The following is a 23,039-nucleotide window of genomic DNA, read 5'->3' on the forward strand; positions in this document are numbered from 1 at the left end:
TTTATCTCTCCTTGGACTCCCTGCCAACCGCCTCTCCCAGCATAAGTCTCACATATAGAGGCCAAAAGAGGCTCAGCTGATGTGATGAGATTACTATTTTTTTTTCTGATTACAAATCAACTTCAGCTTAACTAGGTAGAAAAAACATTGCTGCTCCCCCTCCATCTCTTGTTGCATCCTTTTTTCTCTCCTCCCCATTTGCTGTGACTCCTCCCTCTCCCTGAATTTCTCCACCTTCTTTTGGTCGCTGGCTCCTCCCTTCCACCCTCTATCCACCCTCCTCTATCCCGCACAGCCAGATCTAAGGACATGCCTCATTCACTCCTGCTGCACAGGTTTAAAGGGAGTGCAGAAAGAGAAAGAGTGAGCCAAAGAGGCATAGGGGAATTTTAGCAGCTGCTGGAGAGGGAAAAAGGACGAGAGGTGAAAAGTCTTTTCAGTCTTTCTAAGTCAGGTAGAAAGAGTGAGTGTGTGAAGGAGTGAAGCAGGAGAAAGAAGAAAAGTCTAAAGGACTGGGACTACCCAGCAGTGGGAGGTTCCTCCAGGAGGTTATAGAGATTTCCAGCAGCTTCCTCTCCTCTCCACTGGGAATCAGACCCCCAGGATCCAAAGCCATGGAGCCCTCTGTGTCACCCGAGGTCGAGGGGGAGCCCAAGGAGAGGAAGAAGATCCAGTTTGCTGTGCCAGCCTCTGCACCCACCAACCTGGATCCACGGCAAGTGGAGATGGTGAGCAGGCACTGGTCAGATAATGGCCCACAAGGACAAGTTCTTTTCGTGTTTTTGAATATTCACTATTAGATTTTTACAGATGAATTTGTCTGTGTTAGTTTCCCTTCCAACTACCACTCAGTCATACAAGTACAGGGGCTGCATTGTTTATGAAGTGCTGTTCATGTAGTGGCCAGATTTCTCATTTCAGCACATCTCTTTGCATCACGTTTTCTCTCTGCTTTGTGTCACTTTTAGCAGCTTTCCCATAGAGAGCTGAATTTGACGGCTCTATCAAACACGGTTGAGAAATTATGATGACATTTCCTTTTCTTGGTTTCCTCTTGAGATTAGTGTCTTGTTGCTTTGTCATGTCACCTTGACCTGTTTAATACTGTGACATTGACACAAAAGTCATTATCTTCTGTTTCACGCCAATTTGCTCCTTATGTGACATTTTGTTTGTCACATATTTTAGTCCTTGGCTGTTTGGCACCTAGTTTGACCTTTGAGATAAGCTTTTGCTAGCGAAATCCTTTAGTCCTGTTTTGCCACAGTGCTGTCTCATGACTGACTCAGCAATGCCTGTATTTTTCTGCGGAAGGTTTTATGCTCATTTTTCATAGGACAACTCAGATCTCTCCTTTTTGCGCTAATGTTGGTGGCTCTAATTTTAGATCTGGGATAAATGGGCCAAAGTAGAAACTGTTTGGTATCTCAGAATGATCGAGGCCAGCGACTCATTCCTCTTGAGGGCTTGATGAGAGACAGGGAGGGCAAGAGTGAGATGTTCTACATGAAGGGAAGCAGAGAGACAAAGATATAAAGCCTGATCTTTACCTGTCTGAGGTCAGCTCCCTTAGTGACTGTCCTTGTTTCATTGCTCAGAAAATTAGAGGCTTTTTAATGAAGAAGAGTGATCTCTGATCACGCTTTGACATTACCCTGGCTGATCACGCTTAACTTTCACAACTTTATTTGCAGATTGTGCTGAACTTCCTCCACTTTTTCTGAACCAAGTAAAGGTCTTTTTTTTTTTGTCTTATTTCATGTTCCTGTTTGAGATTGTAATACTCAATTACAGAATACATTTTTTAAGTGGAAATGTTTCATGGCACTTCATAAGACTTTTGCTCCAAATAAATATAAATACTTGCTGTCCTCCTCCCACCTAATTGTCTTTCTCTCTCATGCCCTGTCATTGCACGATGATCGCTATCACCTTGCCCAAGAAACTGCAGGATACCAATCTACCATATGTGAGCTCCTTCTTCATTTAAAAAAACATTTTTTTTCTCACTTCCTTTTATTATTGGGGTGGACCTTATTGCTCAATATTCCGACAGTGATCACCTATTTTTAGGCTTGTTTGTTGGCTTTCCTCCAGCAGCCTGACCTTGAGCTTTACCTTCAAGATAGGGGATGTGGGGGTGAAGCTTCATTTCAGTTAAATGTCCAGGCAGCTTTGGAAAGCTGGTCAAACATTTATTCAATATCCTTGATATCAGGCTTCCAATTTTTTTCTGCTAATTTGGTCTTTGTTAGCACTAGTTGGAGATTTGGTCATCCTAGTTCAGCATTTTGCTGTTCTAACTCTTTAGTCACCTTTTCAATGAGCACAGGCTGTATATAGAAAATGGATGTAGCTTCTTAAATCTGTATTCTTTCTAATATTCAGCAGAAGGCAACCCCCCTGTTGGTAAAAAAAAATCTCTCTGCATGAAAGTCTGTGAGACTATAACCCTTTCTTATGAGTTTTTGGTCTCAATCTCTGGTTTGAAGTCTTATTTAACACAAAATAATGTTCATTTTGTAAATTTTGAATGCACATGGAGTTAAATGGTTGATAAAGAGCATATGTTTAATGGCACGGCTACCTTATGATTGAAAAGTTGCTACTATTAGAGCCTGCAGTGTTCTCGGTTTCACAATCAGGTATACCGCTCACTCAGCAAAGCTGGTATTAAAAAGCTAAGAGGGCAGCTTTCTAAATACTCAGTCTGAGGCTTCAACACAGGAGTTCACAAACTGGTGGGCAACGCCACGGTGGTGATGTTCATCTTTTACAAACAGCCTATGTTAGCTGCTAGAGTCCATCTGTTACTAGTGATGCACAAGTGGACTGAACTTGTAACTCTGAAAATCTTAACCGTTAACTAGTGCTCTGCAAATGTTCTAACATAATTTTTTAAGCTCAGTAAATAACTAGTGACCTTTTATGCTAGTTACCTAGCACTACCAAGATTTTCAGCATTACTCATTTGGTCCAGAGCTCCACTTGTGTGTCAAAAAAACATTAAGCTGAGACTTTGCTACAAGTAATACAGCTTCTGTTTCAAACTAGTTGGATAAAAGTGCCACCAGCTGACTTGTACGTGACAAAATGCCAAATTAGTGCAGTGAAATGTTGGACCAGTGCTGGCAAAGACAAAGACTGAACTAGTAGTGGGAAACTGTTGTGTGACATCATTGATGTAGAACACATTCTCAAATGGTTTTCTCTGTGCAACCGTTTCAGAAGCATTATTTACTCTGCATGCAAATGGATAGATGCTGACAGTTAGAAACAGGAAGCAAATGAGCTGCTGGGGAAACAGAGAGGGCGTTCAGGAGAGGATGTGTTTATGTGTGTTTAAAAGCAGATAGCATCTACCAGTGGCGGATGAGATTCTCTAGGGATGTGGGTGGGCAGGGGTAACAGTTAACAACACTCGTTTCATTCCCTTCCCCTCCCATAGTAATTACCGTCGCCCACAAGTCCGTCTTTGCTAAGGAGTTTCAAAACCATTCTTTGGAACAAGTTACACAACGGGTAACATCTTACTGTTCATTGCAATGGCATTTAAACCCCCAAACCACTATCAACTGAACTGACTTGTTACTATGGAGAGAAGCTGTCCAACTATGTCACTGAAAGCAGCCCCACAGCTGGCATCTAAAAGGTCAACTTTAATGGATAGTTCTGTCTCTCTGAAAGGTTGTTTACATTGGTACTATATCATATTTGGAGTTATATATGTGTGAATGCTCCTTGATAATGCTTCCAAGCCTCCCACACAGGGAAATATTGCACATTTTGGGAGAAAATAGCAGCTTTTGGAAATGCCTCAAAGATGTAAGGTAATTTTTCTGAACGTTTTTCATATTTGTTTGTTTACTCAAGAGGAATACTTTAGCATCTGTAAGTATTCACCATTAATAGAAGTCAAATAACACTAAAACCTTTTCTATTGACTCTTGTTTGGATGCAGATTGTCTTGGTTTTACTTCCATGTCTTTTTCATGTAATTTAGTTTGTAGTATTGAAGAAATGTTCTTTTACAAAAACAAACATTTCAACCACTATTGTTCAGATCATTCAGATTAATGCTCTGCTGTTTCACATTTTTTTTCAACCAATCAATGAAATCTCTTAAGTTGTTTCCATGTGTTATCCAGACTCTCCAGTGCCATCCAGTACCAGCAGTTTGATTGTGTTGTGGTGGTACCAGTTTTTTCATTTTTTTTTTTCATTGGAAATACACGGAACTGGTTCTAGATTAGGTACCGGCACCACATCGGAAAAGAGGTATTTGATGCCCATGATTATGTTCTGCCATCTCTTTTATATGCTCTAAAAATACACAACGTTTAAAAGTCATTATTTTAGAATATTCTTTGCATTAAGCAGTCAGGACTGACACTGCAGCAGAACAGAGTGAGCACATGGCTGTGTTTACCATCCCTAATGCCACTCCACAAATGCACCAATCCTCTGTCCTTTGTAAATGATGTAAGGTAATGTGCGTAATGGACAGAGATTAAGGTCATGGCACTGCACCCCTGATTCCCTCCAAGTCTGTCTCCCTGCGGCTTCAACAAGCAGATATATCTTTGTGCTTTCCTCTCTCGTCACTCAGCCTAGTCTTGTTACCTCATGCTGATCCATTGAAGTGACAGGAAATGCATAAGATGAAAGGGAATAACCAAAGAGAGGAAGGGGCATTTGGCCAAAGGCTTCTACCAGTAAACCAGTGCACATTAATCTCTCAAGGGGTTATGGAGGCTATGATTTTGGCTCACACTTCCCCGTCCACACTCCTTATCCTCACCAGTAAAGCCACCACCTACCACCCCTCCAGTGCTCTCCACATTCTTCCCAGTCCACTCTCTGAGTTAAACATCAAACAGCGACCTTTGATGCAGTGAGTGTGTGTGTGTGTTTGTGTATAAACATGAGCTGTTTGGGCGACTGTCAACATGCACTCTCAGAAAGAACATCTTGCTGGATGGCACAAAGCATGCTGGGACTAGACAAGAGGGTGCAGTGATCTTTCCCTGCATGTGGACAGCCAGGAATGTCACTGTGTTGGTTTTACTCACTCTCCCCAATGACGCAGTCTGGTTCCTCTCAAGGCTGCCTGCCCAAAGCAATTTGGTAATATTTGTGGTGGCAAAAAACTAATTGGGAAAGAAATTATTTTGAAGAAGAAAAAAAAAAAAAAGACGAATAGCTTTGCTGAAACCACACATTATAATTGCAGTGTGGACACAATCAATGGGTCTCTGTCGTCTGAGAGTTACGTGTGTGTTTGTTCCTCCCTGTTTTTGACAGTCCAGGCGTTTTGATTAGTTAATGACTCTGGAGAACAACATAGCATTTATGGGCTGTATCTGTTTATAGCAGTTTTGCCCAAACTTCTATTTAATTATTTGCTCTTTTTCTACTTTGTTTTAACAGCACAGCTTCTGTGTGACGAAGTCTTTAATTTAATCATTAGTGTGTCACTCTGAAAAATCATACTCTTTTAATGATGATGTAAACCAAACAATTTATCACCTCCTTTTGGCTCCTGTGTTGTAGACATGTGTAATGTGCAAACAGCAAAAAAAAAAAAAAAGCATAAATATTGACTATGGATAGGATGATTTCCCACCTGATTACACTGTACACAGTGAGCTGAAAATGGGACATAATGCCGTCTGCACCTCATGTGTATAAAAATGAAGATGGATGGTGCAGACACTGTCAGTTAGTGTCATTTTCCAGTCAGTCATTTGTCGCTGCAGGGATCATCTTTAATCAAACAGTGTCTGGCTGTGGCCAGGGTGTGAGAAGATACTGACTAGTACAGTCCCCTAATGTGCATTCATGCATTTCTAGCCACATATCCACGTTCTTTTGTAGCTGTAGTGGTTCAGAGAAATCACAGTGCAGAGTGCAAGGACTTTGTCTTTTAACCCTGGCCAGTACAACAAATAGTGGCCACATTTGTGATGAGAATAGAGGGATAGGATTAGAAGGGCAACAGTCGGGCAGCAGGGACAGAAATGGGGGTGGGGAAGAAGAGCTGGACAGGATCAGTGGGATGATCAGGAGCTGACTTGCTCAGTGCGCTAGTGTCGGGATCTGAACCCTGCACTGCACCCTTCAGCTGGCTTTCCGCCCTCCTCTCCTGATTTTACTTTCAGGGTCAGTCGTTTGTAAGTGGAGTCCCAGGACGGTCACACTGATGTAAACATATTGAGAGGAGCACTGAAGCATGAATCAAAACAAATGGGATTGGTCCCAATCCCTGTTTCATCAACACAGAGAAGACATAACATTTTGTTATTGCTGCTCTATGAGTTGTAATCTCTGATTTTCAGTGGAGTAAAGAGACATTTTTTTCAGCGTTTATCTGCCTGCAACCTAATAAGCTTGGTACATGGACAAGCTGAGTCCTCATTTAGGAAACTCCTAAAGCCAAAAGAAGGATATGCAGGGGATATGCTGGGGATGCAAAATAATATTTGTAATGACCACTGCACATTTCTAATGTGTCATTCATTGAAAAATACAGCTGAACACTGTAAAAGGGTGACTTTAAGGAAATAAATATTTAGAGCAAGCTACTGTACATTTTTATGGTATAATACAATATGTTTTGGCAAGATCATGCAAATATTTAAGTTTAAGTCACTGATTTAAACGTGCTGTGATGGTTATTTAATTTTTTGTGTTTAGACTTTGATGCTAGCCAAACTTTAGCACTGATTTCACCCACACAGAGGTAGTTGCTAAAAATGCTGAATCCAGCAGCATGCCCTTAACTATGTGGTGCAAGGAATAGGGCCATTATGACAAAAGTATTTGGAGAGCTCCTCCTACCTCGTCACAGCTGTCAAGTTGTCATAGCTCAAGAAAGGCAAGAACCTGGATATGAAGGTATATGGGTAAGGATACCCTATATTTCACAGGAATATCCTTTTTATGGAGATTACAGTTGAAATAGGAATACTAAAATAAGTACAATTGCAACCAAACAGCTGGCAATATTAAACTGTGAAGCTTATATTATATACAGCACAGTGCAGTATTGTTAAATAACAGTTATATACTGGCTAATCTAGCTACCAGAGTGTACTTAATCAGATGATAAATTAAGCTTTATTTTTTTTAAAGAGATTTTGTATTATTTTAAATTTCTGCTGACAAATTGCTTTAGAAATATTATAGTTAGGGGTCTTTGGCATTCGATCTATGAAAAGTAAGCTGCATAGCAAATATCAGCAGTAACCTTTTTGTCATTTATCAACGGTTGTTACACGTGACATTACAGATGAGTAACTATAGCTGCTCTGCCCTCCATTTGTGCCAGCCTGTTGACCTCTGGAGCTGCTCTTTGTCAGCTACACACTATGATGCCTCTGAATTTGACTGGATGAGCAAAAGCAGAATTATCTCAGTGATTGCAAGCTGTTAGCCATGCCACTGTCTCTGTGAAAGGTTTTACTGGCACATCCCCTGTTGTGGACTATGGCCTGGCAGGGGGCTTCCTGACACTTGTCAGCCAGTGGCACAGTGTCTGTGGTATGATGGTAAACCTTTCTTCCAACAGTCTCTGGAACAACAAGCCAGCAGCTACCAGCAGCTAATTACATAAATGGTGTGTGTGTGTGTGTGTGTGTGTGTGTGTGTGTGTGTGTGTGTGTGTGTGTGTGTGTGTGTGTGTGTGTGTGTGTGTGAGAGAGAGAGAGAGAGAGAGAAGGAGTGGGGTGAGGTGGATGGTTGTCTGAGTATGATGTAATTCTGCCAGTGGGTGCAGGGTAATTACATTTTCTATTTGGGGGTCATTGGAGAGCCCCTCCAGATGCTATCTGCTACCCATCTGTTTATTCAGTAACCCGGTGGTGGGGCCAAAGGTCACTGCAAAAGTGTTATGTGAATGCTGAGAAGCAATATGCAGCAGCTTCTCTGACTTATGGGAATTCACCAATCTGACAGAGCTACAGCTGGGGTTGAAATTTGCGTAACCATGTCCTTGACCCTCTTTGAAACAGCTGGAAACTCAACAAGCAGGTATGAGTCAGTGCAACCTTGTTAAAGCCTGCCAGGATTACCTGCTAATAATATAAATAGTAAATCTAAATAAATAACTAATAAAGAAATCAAGAAATCCAGTGTAAATATGCTCACAAACAAAACATCACGCGCAGATGCACCGTTATAGTCTCCCCACAAAAGCTTCTAAATATGGTGGTATTTGCTGTAATCAAATAAGATTTACCATTCGTTACACACACACACACACACACACACACACACACACACACACACACACACACACACACACACACACACACACACACACACACACACGCCTCATAGTGAGAGGGATCATTTCTCACCTTACTGTATTACTGAATTCAATTGCTAGATTGCACTTAGAGCACCATATGGGGTTCTTCCATTTGATTTTAAAAGGGTATCTCCAGGGGTATGAGTCAGAGGAAAGGGCAACATCATGACTTTGTTTAATTGAGTTGCTCTTCAGAGTTCATTCCCAGCTGGGCATCAAATGTGAGCAAAAGGGAAGTTGATATTCAGAAGATATATTTAAGGTCATATGAAGGGTCTATTTAAAGACTTACTAAAAACAGAAATATATTTTAAAAAAGGCAAGTAATTAGAGTTGAGTCAAATGAAATACATTTTAATCAGTTAAAGAAACACAAAATATGTAGTCACACAGAAAGTGTGATAAGAAGTCTTCCATATGTCTTCCTATTTACTGTTTATTATATTTTCTCATAATAGCTAATGGCTTAGCCTTCTACACATCCAACTGATATTTCCTATGAAGGGCTCTTTTCCTGATGTATCTGACTTAATCAGTATTATATCTCTTTTCACTGATGCCTTCTCTGTTCTATACTGGGGGTCTTGCTGCTCTTGTTGCCATGTATGCACACTAAAGGGTGTAGAGGTCCCAGAAGCCAGACCTACCACCAAATATGAAAAATGACAGGCGTAAAAAACAATAAAACAACCAATGGCTCTGTGCTGTGATGCTTAACACATTTTCCTTACACGTGAACGATCCCCAGTTTGATCTCCAGGAGGTCGCAAGCTAGTTCACTCCTAATGCTGGTCCAAGGCCTGGAGACACGGAAGCACTTTGTCAGGAAAGGCATCTAGCCTGAAATCTATGTCAGATCCATCCACTGTGGCAACCCCATGGAAAATAAGGGAGCAGCTTAAAGTATTTTCTTCTGGAGATGGAATTAACAGTCTTCTTTTGACTGAAATGAAATTCCTATAGTTTCTAGCTAAACTTTCAGTAAAGTAGAGCAGCTGGTGCATTGCACATACACAAGTGCTTATTTCTGTGTAATGTAGTGGCCTGTATGCAGGCATATGTCATAAGCACAAATAAAAATTGCACAAATCAATAACTAACCACGTGGAGCTGGTTTTACAACTGTGCCATCAGAGGGTATGAGTTTCATATAGACCTGGGTAATGCTGCCACCTCTATCACAGAGCTGTACACTACTTGATAGGATGACCCAATGGAAAGTCCTATAGAACACAAGTGATGATAGCTAAAAGGGAAGTAGATCTGAGGTGTGTTTCTCTCGGTTCTGGCTTTGTGTTGAGGCCAGATCTGCACAGCAGACTCCCCTCGGGATACCCGACTATTAGCACTGGTGCAGAGTTTTAGAACCTTTCAGTCTCATCCCACAGAGCCCCCAGAGGCCCAGCCGATCTAGTTTATGCTGTCCTACTGAAGCTGCTTTTTATAGGCCCAGCCACAAGAGCACCAGCTTAGAGGACAGTCTTTGGGGAGGAGACCCATATCAGTCCATCTGCATCCAGGCTGCTACAGAAGACAGTGCTGAGCCAACATACATACTTGTGCTCTTTCAAAAACATGCAAAATTAACAGTTATCAGTGACTCATCCACTCAACACTGCATGTACAGTAAGCGTAAAGTAATGGAGTACTACATTGGTGTTACACCTGGCAACTTAAGTGCTTTGCCCCCCAGTTAAACTAACAAGGTTATAAAAATACAACTTGTTTAAAACATTTTATTTACATGACACACGTATAAAAAAAAAAAAAAAAAAATTGTTGCACAGGTACACAACAGAGCTCGCATATGTCAAACGCAGCTGGATCGGACATTAGCCTTAACCTGACATCGCCTTATTCCTGTACGATCTGTTCAGGCAGTATGCTTGCATAAACCAAACTGAATATTTTAAGTTGTGAGAACGTGGTTGTGTGCTACATGCGAGAAAGGGCAACTGCAGGTGATATTCTGACCTGACTCTCCCAACATTTTTCTTTATTTTATTGAGACAACAGCTCTTTGTGAAACATAGTGGGGTGATGCTGGCTCTTGGGGAAGCCTGCAGGCATACACCTGTGGAGCTGCTGAAACGCCGCCACAGACGCCTGCTTTAGAGCCCCTCAGTGAAAGTCCGACTGAGCTTGGTACAAAAACAGTTGCTGCAAGTGGTGGCAAGTGTTCGGGAGATTGGGGGCAGGGGGTTTAGAGAAGCAGAGAAGGGAGGGGATGGAGGGATAAAGCGCTGGAGTAATCTCACATGCTTTGCCCCACTGTTGCCGTAAATGAGGAAGTCACATATGATATTATGTAACTCAGAATGGAGTGGTTTTAAGGTTGGAAAATTACTAGCGTCAACATGAGTGTTTATGCATTGCCGGCATCACAAAACAACAGCAGGTCACCACCATCATCACCAACATCACTTTGTGTATGCGAATGCGACAAATGTTTGACAGATGCATTCATGTTTATAAACACCATTATTTTATTCATTATCTGTACATTACAAACTGTGTCTCATGCTATAGGGGGTCTCGTGTCAAGTCTCGACATTTCACGAGACCACCATGCCGAGTGTTTATATGACAAGATAGCGTTCGGATAACAACCATTTACACACACACACACAAACACACGAATGCTGAGCACAAGAACACTTTCTGGTAACTAGATCATCAGATTATGCTTCTCAGTGACCTCAGTTATCCTACTCAATCATTTTATTGCGTGTGCATCAAAACACAATTATGTTCAGTTTATTTCACTGTGCCTACCTTAATCATTGTTTGAGCAAATCTTTTCTTTAAGCAGCTGTCTCTTTTAGTGGCACCTTATTATTTTGGGGGGGTCCTGATCTTGAAATTTGAAAGAATAATTGCCTTTGTCTTCAGAAATTTGTACTTGATGTGTTGCTATGAAATGGTATGAACGATACTCATGAAAAGGACCTGGGATTTATCCAGCAATTTACTGCTTTAATGAGGAATGGAAATGTCAGACAAGCCAGCAAACAGATAATAATATGGGGAGTTTAGTCCATAAAAAAGATAGTAATAAGTTCACATTACAATAAAGAAACTAGGAGAAGGGGTGTGGCAACTAATATGGCACTCAACAAATAACAGGCAACTAATTGAATAATCAGGTAATTATAGTTAATGATCAAGAATCTGTTTGCAGAAGCATCAGGTTGTCTGACTGCCCCTCCAATTCCCATATTATCTAATAAATATACAAATACACAAAGTCTGCCTGACTTGAAAGCAGAGAAGCAATCCAGTGGTTTACCCTCTTTAATGGCTTTAATTCCCCAGGATTCGGGCATAGGCTTGGTCATGTCAACATCTGGTGTTTGCTCTCTGTCTCTGGTGGCTCTCTGTGTGAAGCACCTCAGGCTGCCCTGCGAGGCAGTTAGCAGGTGTCATGCAGGCAGAGGCAGCAGGGTTCTTAGCAGCATGAAGCCCCAGGCCTCCACACCTAAGTAGGGGAGAGACAGGGAAGGCAAAGGTGGGGTCAAATGATGCTCTGTGCATGTTTCCCTCATACTAATCCAATGAGAAAAGGAAATGACAGAGAAGCCAGCAAACAAACAGATAATAATATGATTTTGGTTATGACGCACTATGGTGTTGAAAAGGAGAGGGGAACAGTGGATGAGGTTAACATCATTGTCAAGGAATGAAGAATAGGATTGATATTGAAGTAAACAGGAATAGAGGAAGCAGTAGATCGAGTAAGATGGAAATAAGAGGAGAATGAGAGAACAGATAGCATGAGAGATCCAAGGGAAGCAGGAAAGCCTGAAGTTGTGTGATGAGATTAAAATGTGTGTCTGGTGTGATAAATAATGGTGAAAGCCATGTTTGATTACTCCCTGTTGTCGAATTTGACAGTGGCACACTTCCACCACATGGGCCATGCAAGCCTCTGCTTTGGCAACATACGCTTCGACATGCGCCTGTGATGACGCACATGAAAGAAAGGAAACAAACACACACACAAAAAACTCCCCATATGGAGCCAGGTTACTTAACTTTATTCATGTGATGTTATGTGATACTATAAACAGCAGCACACAGGTCATGGCCAAGGTTGGCTTGCTCCATAGAGGACACCTTTCAGTACCTGTTTTATATATATATATATATATATATATATATATATATATATATATATATATATATATATATATATATATATATATATATATATATATACACTTTTTTATGCATTCTTGGATTATATATATATATGTAATCCAAAACTGCATTAATATGCTGGCAGTGTTCTAAAATAGTAGTTTTTTTGCCAAAATACAACTAAAAGCACTTCTGTGTTTTGTGCAGTGAGCCAGTGAGCCCCCACTGAGCACTTCTGGTGAGTGCATTCCCACAGACAGGCCACAATACTGTGGAGCTGTAGGGGTTTATGGACACAGCTGGGCATTTGTTCCCACGAACAGAGAGTTGACTGTACACAGTGGCTCGTGCTGCAGAGGTGTAGCTCAGACCTGCAGTTTGTCTCACTCCTTTTTGCTCTTAGGCTGTCAGCTAACTGACTCGGGCCTCCAAGAAGCAGTCATTGGGGATGCAGAGGGAGTGGGTAAATGGGAGTTTCTGGGTTGATCGCTGTGGTTCATTTAATCCCTTTTCTATGCGCTCTCTGTTTTTGAGACTGTATATTTGCATGTTTGGTGCACACAGGTGATAAAATGTACTTGCATAGAAAATAAATCCTTTATCAAAGGGATAATTTTCTTCTATTGCACACCACAGGACTCTCTTTGTCTGTCTCTCTTTAAAATCTGAGGTTTCCAAATGACTCATCCACTGCTCTGCTGACTGTGACGTGTGCTCTGGCCTGACCAGTACCGAACACTAAAAGTCACTGTTGGCTGTTGACCTGTCGAATAACTTCAGGAGCACTGATGAAGTCTGTGACGGCCCAGCGTACATATCTGTTTGATTGATATGGCTTATTGCTAAGCATTATTAATAATACAGTGTTAGGCAGTTTCGTTATTCATTTATTTATGGCTGCCCTTTGTGTTGTTTGTTTTTATAGATCCGACGCAGGAGGCCAACACCTGCCACACTGTTCAGAGTAGCTGACCAGTCATCTCCTGAGGATGATCAGTCTACCCATCAGGTAAAGGTGAAGACAAAACACTTTTTTATATAAGTGTCTTTGTGCTCTCATCTGTCCTCATCCATTATATTTCACTCCTATTACCTAGGTAACTACTTCACCCACGATATATAATTTACTTCACTGTCTAACAACATAATGATCCATAGGTATTAGCGCCTAACTATGTACCCTGTGTGTTCAGTCATTGTTCAAACCCACCTTGCACCTTTAAAACTATTTGAGCTCCAAGGTTAAAAAAAAGTTCCAAGGTTTAATTGATATTCAGCAGATGAGTCTGAAAGCTTGAGTAAAATCTAGAGTAAGCAGACCTTGTGATAACACTTGTTGTCAAATTATAGTGAAGATCCTAAAGATTAAACAATGACAGGGACAGTTTGGGGAAACATTTACTGCTACTGATGCTGCACGATATGCTTTCTGGCCAGCATGTAGTAGCATGTAGTGCTGACATTACTGAGCTGCAAATCTGGATTTCCAAAGATTACACTGCAGGCCTAGCCAGTGTAAGGCAATGTGGGGAGGTGCAGCCATGACAAAACATGGCATCTTGGGTTTGAATATGTCTCCTAACATTTGCATCATGAACTGCATTCTCGTCTCTTGCACAGTTTATGAAGAACTGTGAAATTGGCTGAATAATTAAATTGCCATGCTTTATATGCTTTATAATGTTTTGGGACAAGAAACATGTAAATTTGCATGATTTTTAAAAACAAAAATGCTGATTGTTACTTTACTTCTGAGGAAGGGGAACTGTTTGTCTCCAATGTGCGCCTACAAACTTTGACTCAGCTTCCAGCTTGGAAGCTTCTCCCAGTTTCTTCCCCAAAATAACTTACGTAACTGAGGTGTGGCCTCCAAAGCTACCACAATAACTAAGAAAAAAGATTACGTCAGTGATGTAGGAGACATTCTGCATGCACATTTTATCTGTGAGGAAGAAAGTGTTCTAACTGAAATTTTAAACAATTAAAAAAAATATAGGGAATATAACTTTTGAGGTCCCAAAAAAATCAAGGAAGAACTACAGGAGAATGTCACAATTAGTGTCTTGTTTTCTCTTCACAGTGGGTTGTAGGAGAGAATGGAGTTCTCAAGCCAAAACGAGTTAATCCAAATGTGTACCAGCCTCCATCTCTCAAAGGTTGGTATAAGCGAAATCCGTTTTACAGGTGGTGGTTGTGTGTGTTGTGATTCATCCTCGTGTTTAAGTCCTTTTTTTGTTTTACCGTGCTTCGCTGCAGCAATGTCTTACTTGCTTTCCAATGCCTTACAAAGGTGCATGTGACAGATGGGTGGATATGCAGTAAAGGGCTTTATGTCTTTTTTTTTTTAGTGCATGCACATGTGTGATATACATAGGTGGGTTTCTGTTTGTTTCTGCCCTTATTTTACACTCAGCAGCAGGGTCCATATATCTGTGTGTGACAGAGAGAGAAAGGGAGAAAGAGAGAGATTAGAGCGTGACAGCTGTGAGACACTGAGTGAGAATCTAGGAAAGTCTGGATCATCCAGGATTACAGTCAGTTGTGTATACAGCTGTGGCACACACGAACACACACATATAGGCATGATTAAAATGAACACAGACATTCACTTTCTTTCGTGTCTTTGTTGCATGTGGTCAATAAGGAAGGTAAGTTTGTCAGTAGGGTTTCATTCACTTCGGATTTCTGGGTGTGCGTTGCCACATGTTGAGTGATGACATAGTGAGCCAGGAAACCTTGTCCTGTATCTAAAATCTGCCCTTTATCAGCTCCGATGCAGAGTGAAAGAGAGCTAACTCTGTTATTTCCAGTTGCATAACCTATCTCAAGCTAAAAAGTGATCTGTCTGAGTGCCGCTGCGCTGTTTTAAGTGAGGGTGCGAAAGAACGATAGCGAGAGAGAGAGAAACCAAGGTGACCTAGAGGAAGTGAGAGTGGCTGAGATAATATCACTAAAGAGAATGAACAGGGAGAGAGAGAGAGAAGAGAGAATGAGTCAATATTGCCAAAAGATAGCGCATGAGGAGGGTGGGCAGTCGAGGAAAGACAAGGGTACAAATAAACAGATGGGAAAACAGGGTGAGAGGAGAGCTAGAAAACAACAGCGGAAGCTCTACTGTAAAAATCAGCGCGGGATATCGTTTTGTAGCTGCTTGCCTGCCTGCCTGTCTGTCAGTGCATGTGTTTAACTGGCGTCCTGCCTGCCTGGCATGCATTCAAAATCCCCTGTGAGGCTTGACAAAAACTGACAGAGTTGAAGTGTGGTAAAACCAAAACAACATATCCCTCTATCCCCGTGTCTGTGTCCATGTGTTTGTGTGGCTGTCCCTGTGTGTGTGTGTGTGTGTGTGTGTGTGTGTGTATGTGTGTTTACCTGTGTGTAGCTGTGCAGAAGATGGCTGAAGCGCATATGCAGAAACTAGGTGTCTACCCTCCCTTGGAAGACCCTTGTGAAGGGGAGGAGGATGAGGACTACTTGAAGGGAGAGGAGGGAGAGGATGCAGCTCCCACCAAAGCTGCTGGTGAGAGGGAGGTTCTCTTTCAACTGTCAGGGACCACACTAACAACACCGTGACAGCAAGGACAACAGTGTTTGTTTCTTAAAGGAAAAATACACCTTGACGGACTTTAAAGCTGTTCATTTTATGGGTCTTGTTTGGTTTGGTAGTTGGGGTTCTTCTTAACATAAATGGTTTGAAGTCACTCAGTAGAACTCTATTAATGAAGGAAATATGTCATCTTTGACTGCATTTCATTTTAAAGTCACAAATCAGATTTGCTGCTATGCTCGTGCTTGTTTCAAAGTGATTAGAGTTCAGGGGAAAAAACACTTTGTGCCTCCAAAATCTTGAAAAATTTTGAATTTTTTTTTTTTTTTTTTTTTTTTTTAAGAATCACAATCTCACGTGAGAAGCTTTTACACTGAACATCAAAACCTGCTCTTTAACCAGTCTAAAGATGTATTTTTCCTTGCAGTTTCTATGAATGGCCCCTTTTCTGTACATTTTCCCTGATTGGTTTCCATCATTTGAAATTTCACTACTAGACCAGTAGAGTAGCTTTTCCTGCTTGGAATAAAAAAATCTATAATCTTATAGTGGCCTTTCATGCAACTTCATAGTTCATCTTCTGTCTGAAAAAGATGTTTTATCTCTGTCTCTTTAAGGCCTGCCCCTGTAAAAGTCCATTTCCTTGTGACTGGCTGCCTCTTGCCTGGCTTCCACAAACAGATTTGGTTGACCATTTAAGGAAATCTCAGCACGCGTTTAATTGCTGATTTACAGAATCAGGCAATCAGATAGCAGCAACTCAAAGCATTTAGGCATGTAGACACGGTCAAGCTGACCTGCTGAAATTCAAACCGAGCATCAGAATGGGGAAGAAAGGTGATTTACATGATGTGGCATGGTTGTTGGTGCTTGTGAGGGTGGTCTGAGTATTACAGAAATTACGGGATTTTCCCATGCAGCCATCTCTAGGGTTTACAGAGAATGATGGGTAAATCCAATGAGTGGCATTTCTCTGCGTGAAAATGCTTTTTTAATGCCAGAGATAAGAGGAGAATAGCCAGGTAAGAGGTGATAGGAAGGCAGCAAATAACCTTTGGTTACAACCGAGGTATGCAGAAGGACATGTCTGAATACACATCTCAAACCCAGTGACTGTTTTCTACAGGCATTGGTCAAACCTCGAAGCAAATGGGTTACAGCAGCAGAAAATTACACCGCATGGCAGTCCTATCAGCTAAGAACAGGAAACTGAGCCTACAGTTCACATGGCCTCACCAAAATTGGACAAGAGCAGATGGGAAAACATCGCGTGGTCTGATGAGTCTCAAATTCTGCTGCAGCGTTCAGATGGTGGGGTCAGAAATTGGCATAAACACCATGAAAGAATGGTTTTGTCTGGCCTTGTATGAACTGTTCAGATTGTTGATGGTGGTGTAATTGTGCGGAGGACATTTTCTAGACACACTTTGGGCCCCTTAGTACCAGTTGAGCATTGTTTAAACGCCACAGCCTACCTAAGTATTGTTGCTGACCATGTGCATCCCTTTACGACCACAGTGTACTGCTTCAAGCAGGATAATGCACCAAATCATCTTAAAATGTTTTCAAACTGCATGATGCTATCATGTCAACATGGACCAGAATCTGTGAGGATTGCTAGTACCTTGTTGAATCTATTCCATGAAGAATTAAGGCAATTATGAAGATAAAAAGGGGTCCAACCCAGCACTAATAAGGTGTAACTAACAAAGTGTCTAGTGAGTGTATATTACATGCAGTGTAGATAACTGAAAAAAAAATTAGGCACAGACTAAAGTAAAATAGCAAACCACAGTTTGATTACATAGTTGGGTTTCCGTGCAGTATTTAGCATCTGTAAGCCCCTTGTGTGCTGAGCAGCTGCTACAGCTCATGTATTATATTGGCTCTCTGTCTCTCAAACCCACATCTATTAGGAGGTGCAGTGTGGCACCAACGCCTATGAGAGAGGCCAGCCAGGATTAATGTACATAGCATGGCTTTGATTCTGTTCTGTATGTAGTCATAAACTGCATCTGTGCAAAATCTCATCTTTGCATATGTATATTTTCTTATTGTGTATATTAATCCATTTTGTTCGCTCTGTGTGTTTGGTTTTATGATGCCAAATTATAGGTTTATAATCCCCATAAAGTCACATGAGCTCAGTAGCATTTCATTCAGAATTGTTGCTCTGTCGGCCCAGATGACACACTCTTTCAGTAAATCCCTTTGTGGAAGCCAGCTGAAACACAAAGTACCCAAACAGGATGCTAAAATATACTGATCGGGCCCTTGTGATGACAACTCATCTGTTCTTTCAGTCAAGCGGCACAGTTCGGACTCGGTCTGTCTGATAACAGACAGAAGACAAACCAAGGAACTCAAGTTATTTCATCAGGTAGCTGTTCATCGTTTTCAGGAATGAGCACAATCTGCTGCTCAGTGTTTCTGAAATGCTAAGTGACTCTCCAGTTTAGAAAAAGAATAGCAGAATATAGTAAAGCTATAAAGCTCCTCTTCTCAAATGTGTTCTCTTTCCTAAATTAATTACCCAAGAGCACAAAACATCGTTGAAAATATGTCAGTTATGACTAAAAACTGGGATTTTAACTATTATTTAACAGCTAGGTTCTGAAAGGTGTTGGATATTCAGATACCTGAAGCAGGACATTGCTTAAAAAGCTTTAGCTCTAGAGTCAATACTTGTGTCCTTCTGCCCACCAGCCATATCTTTCACCAGAATTAACTTTAGCAGTGGTTTATTCCTTTTGGAAATTGTGATACACTAATAGTATCTACAGTTGTCTATAAGCAAAGCTAGGCATGAAGGTTTTACTTCTGCTTTTGATACCAGTCTTTGTCTCCTCAGACTGCCAAGAGACAGCTATCACTGAACACCCAGACAAGTTATCGAGCGTGAGAGAGACAATGACGCAGATCCAAGCAGCACAGGAGGAAGACGAGGAGGAGGAAGACGTCAAGGGGGACAAGACTGAAGCCATGACAGAGGAGAACAGCCGGGGGAGTAACTGAGAAAGAAAGATAAAGCAGAGAGAATGTTTGGAGGGAAAATGTGGGGATGAACCGATGGTGGTTAAAATCTGAAGAACTCAGAAAAATCAAAAAAATGGGTTGCATGTCTTTTTGAATGCGTCTAGTCTGAGAGAACGGCTGTCGGTAAACTGAATGATGGATTCGTTCATGACCTTAAACATGTGAGATAAGGTTCCTGTAGTACTTCACCTCTAAAGGGTGGTTTGGAAAACAAGGACGGAGAGGGAGTTTTTGCATTAGTCAGCCCTTACGAGCAGGTGAGGAATGATCTACTGACAGAGCAGACTACAGATGCTACTTTGGCCCTGGTGTCCCTTTGTTTATAATGACAGTGGAGGAGCCACGGCCAACGTGACCAAAAACCCTGCAAGACTAGGCCTTCAAAGAGGACCAAAATGGCCACAAGAAACACAAAGTTGACATATTATCTTTCTCGGGTGCATTTGATAAAAAAATTCTCTTGTATGACCCTTTATAAAAAAACACTTGAAGGTCTTTAAATGTGTGCTGTACGTGTTCCACTTTATTTTGAAACCACAGCCTACAATCATTTGTTTTTGATTTACAGCAGCCTCAATGTTTAGCGCTTTGTCCGTGCTGCCATCTTGTGGTGAAAAATAGGAACGACGGGTTAAAAGTGCTAAAAGTACTTAAAGTTAAAATCCATAATATGGTCATGAATTCAAATTCATATTCTGTTTATGCTATTTATGTTCTGCATTTTAATCAACAGCCTTTTAACTTTGCTGTATCCAAGCTGTATGTTGCCAAATCTTAAATCTTATGGATTATAATTTTAACCTCTTGAATGGTGGCAGTTGGAAATTTTATTTGTCAATGAGAACAGCAGAAGTCATCAGCTTGAATTAAAATCAATAATTTCTCAAGCTTCTCAAATTATTTCTGTGTTATAATCTACGTTTCTTCTCTTGATCTTTGCTTAGCAGTTACCAAACAGTCGCGCTACAGTCGCTACATTAAAAAGACTGACGTGGTGTTCATGCTTTTAGACTCATGTATGACTCCTTTAGCTCAAAAATATTTGTCTTAAATTTTAAATCCATGAACTCAGTGGCTTGTTTTATTGCTTTTTTTTCCCTTTTAGACTTAAATGAGGATGTGATTTGAGTATATTTAAAATAAATCTATGAAGCTACCTCTAATTTTTCAAAAAAAAAAAAAACACCCATCCACTGCTTCTGTGGCCTGCACATTTGAGCAGGAACTTATTGGAAATTTTACAAAAAAATTAAAAAATGTTCTCCCTTTTGTATGTTGACACTTTTGTAATGTCATCTTTTTATCGTTCCCTAACCGTCTATTGTAAGAAATATTTTTCTAATCCAAAATCCAGTTAATGGGGAGCTCAGTTTAGCGCTGTCCTGCTTCTGCTACTTACATCCAAATACACAAATGACTCACAAGCCTGCATGTAGCATGCAGCACTGCAACTACTGTGTGACTGACATTTGGTTCGTTCAGCATCTAATTGAACTTTCAGCTTAATTGAATAAGCAAATCTGATGAAGTTTCTAGTTGTGCCACAGGATGAATAAATCTGTCTGTATCATCTGGGCTGCTGTTTGTACATAAAACTTTGTGAGACTTTTTTTTTAACCTTTGACTTGCCTAAATTGTGGGATGACTGGATGAGCAGGTTGTGTGTATGTTGAGGCTCTGCAGCCAACACTGTCCTTCCTCCCTCGCTTTATATCCACCTCCCTCCTCCTCCCAGGTCAGAAGAAACAATCGTGGAAAGACATGTATGAACTCTTATTCTTATGTCTTTATTTTTCTTTTTTTCCATTCTGTTGTTTTATCAATGTGATGTGGCTGTTTTAAAGTGAGCAACTGTATGATATTGAAATAAACCATTTTTTCTTTTCTCCTTTAACCCAACCTGAATCTTACTTAATGTGTCTCCTGAAGTGTTTGGCTTGGGAATTTTTGTTGCATCAACCCCTCTTGCATTCACTGCCCTTCATAAAATTTATCCTTGAATCAACTATTTTCTGCCAGGAACTGCAGGTAGACGACCCAAATGCAGACACATGGAAGCAGAGGTCAAACAGAAAACACCAACATCAAAATACAGAAGAATCCAAACAGAAAGGCCAAACCGAGTTTCACAACAGGTAGGGAGAGCACAAAGAGAACAACAGACTCCATGATAAAGACTAAGGAGCAGGGCAGGACTATTTATACACATGAGGGTGGAAACAGAAAGATGAGATGACAATGAGACAGGAAGAGAGACATAAAAGTAGACACAAGACAATATTGCACTGGTTCACAGAGAAGAATGATTCATGAAATAATATCTTATCTTTAACTTCACTGTCATGTAAAATTAGGAAGATATAAAGTGGTTTATAGGCTTTTTCTTTTCTAACAACTGTACTTACAGATACTGTGAAACTCCCTTCAGGTTATTTTTTGGCACATGTTCTCAAAGTTCATACCACCAAAACATCCTCCTTTTATCTCTAACATTGTCCACATTATTAGTACATTTTAGATCTACCAAAAACTGTAAAAGATGGAGGAAATTCTAAAATCCAAATTAGATCCAAGACTTTTTCCATTATGGTCTTTAGAGTCAAGCAGCACCCTCTTAAGATATGTCCCAAATATTTATTTTCATTTATTCATTTGCTGCCTTTCCTTTTGGAGGGGAACAGTAATGAAACGGAGCTAAAAAACATTATTTTTATATTCAGGCTGAGGGGCATTTCAAACTAATAGTAGATCCCATCTGTTGTTCCCAGCATTAAACAGGTGAAGAATCCAGTAGAGGTAGTTATAACAACATTAACGTTACAATTCGGCTTGAATTAGAGTCCAAAAGAACCACGGAGGTAATCTAAAGCTGTAATATGAAAGTACATCTGTCATAGGTGCAGATGGGACTCAGACACAGACTCGGAATAAAAATTAACAGGTTTATTTACAATGAAGCAAACGCGAAACTTTGACAGCTGAAGGATTTCCACTTAATGAATCCAAGGATCCAGTGCAGACAGGTCCACAGATAACTCTCTCCACAGGGAAAACTGTCTCTCCATAACTCATTCAGAGACGGTGTTGGATTCCTGCACAGAGGAGACCAAACAGGTGAGGCGAAGGTACAGAGTAGAGCAGTAGCGAGGAAATGTGATAGAAGGAGCCACCTTTTCCAGATTTACGGTCAGGCGTCGACTGAAGGTCTTCCTTCCTCTTAAATAGCGCTCAGCAAATCAAACGATTACCAAAAGGCGAGTCCCTTAATCCCAGGTGTGCAGGGCTGCAGAGCGGGTACAGAGGCAGGGCCCACCCCTGAAACACAAGGTACGATTAACTCAAACACCCACACTCGCACACAGAGGAAGAGGAGAGAAACTAAAGAGTGGAGAGAAAGAAAGACAACATCTGTAATGTGTAACTATTTATTCAAAAAAGGTAAAGCAGCATTATGAAGGGGGGGAAATATCATCTAAACCCTAAAACCAAACAGCTGTAACAGCAAATACTCAATTTTGTACTGTGAACATGTAACGCACAGTAAGCACGAGTTTTTCACATGACGTATTTGTGATGCGTTTGGCTTACATGTGTGGCAGTTTCGATTTTGAATGAATCCGGATATGCGTTACGGTTTACTCTCCTGGTCTGTTGATATTTCAGTTTTTGGCGTAAATTGAGGCATCGATACAACTTTAATACAAACCTGCACACGAGTCTCATTTTTTTAAAGCCTGGAAGATACTTTCGATGTGTTATCGAGCATTTTCCTGCGAATACGTTCTAAATAAGGCTTTAAAAAAATCTTAGTATCTTCGTTTTCTCTTCATAAAATTACCCTAATTAGCACGAATGCAGCTGCAAGGCACTTTAAAGGTTGGAAACCGAGCAATGATGAGTTTGTTCTGGTCTGACAATGAGTTTTTTTTTTTGTTTGTTTGTTTTTTTACTCATTTAAAGCTGACAGTGTTGCAGATGCGCAGTGCGCCCACTGGAAGGCGCTCA

At 40.8% G+C, this 23,039-nt stretch overlaps 1 protein-coding gene across 5 annotated transcripts; it reads left to right on the forward strand.

Moving 5' to 3' along the window:
- The first annotated feature begins 300 nt into the window (after positions 1-300).
- ppp1r1b (protein phosphatase 1, regulatory (inhibitor) subunit 1B) lies at positions 301-20,928 on the forward strand. 5 transcript variants are annotated; one of them, XM_030736014.1, is made up of 6 exons: positions 301-557; positions 662-728; positions 13,377-13,466; positions 14,532-14,607; positions 15,834-15,971; positions 18,850-20,928. In XM_030736014.1, exons 2-6 carry the CDS (start codon positions 726-728, stop codon positions 19,011-19,013), a joined length of 471 nt encoding a protein of 156 aa, XP_030591874.1. In that variant the 5' UTR covers positions 301-557; positions 662-725; the 3' UTR covers positions 19,014-20,928. The 5 variants fall into 5 exon arrangements, with proteins under 5 accessions (XP_030591874.1, XP_030591872.1, XP_030591873.1 ...); XM_030736012.1 differs by having other exon boundaries at positions 301-728; XM_030736013.1 differs by having other exon boundaries at positions 301-728; positions 13,377-13,460.
- Positions 20,929-23,039: the final 2,111 nt, after the last annotated feature.

The sequence above is a fragment of the Archocentrus centrarchus genome, chromosome 8 (assembly GCF_007364275.1).
Source record: "Archocentrus centrarchus isolate MPI-CPG fArcCen1 chromosome 8, fArcCen1, whole genome shotgun sequence".
NCBI lineage: Eukaryota > Metazoa > Chordata > Actinopteri > Cichliformes > Cichlidae > Archocentrus > Archocentrus centrarchus.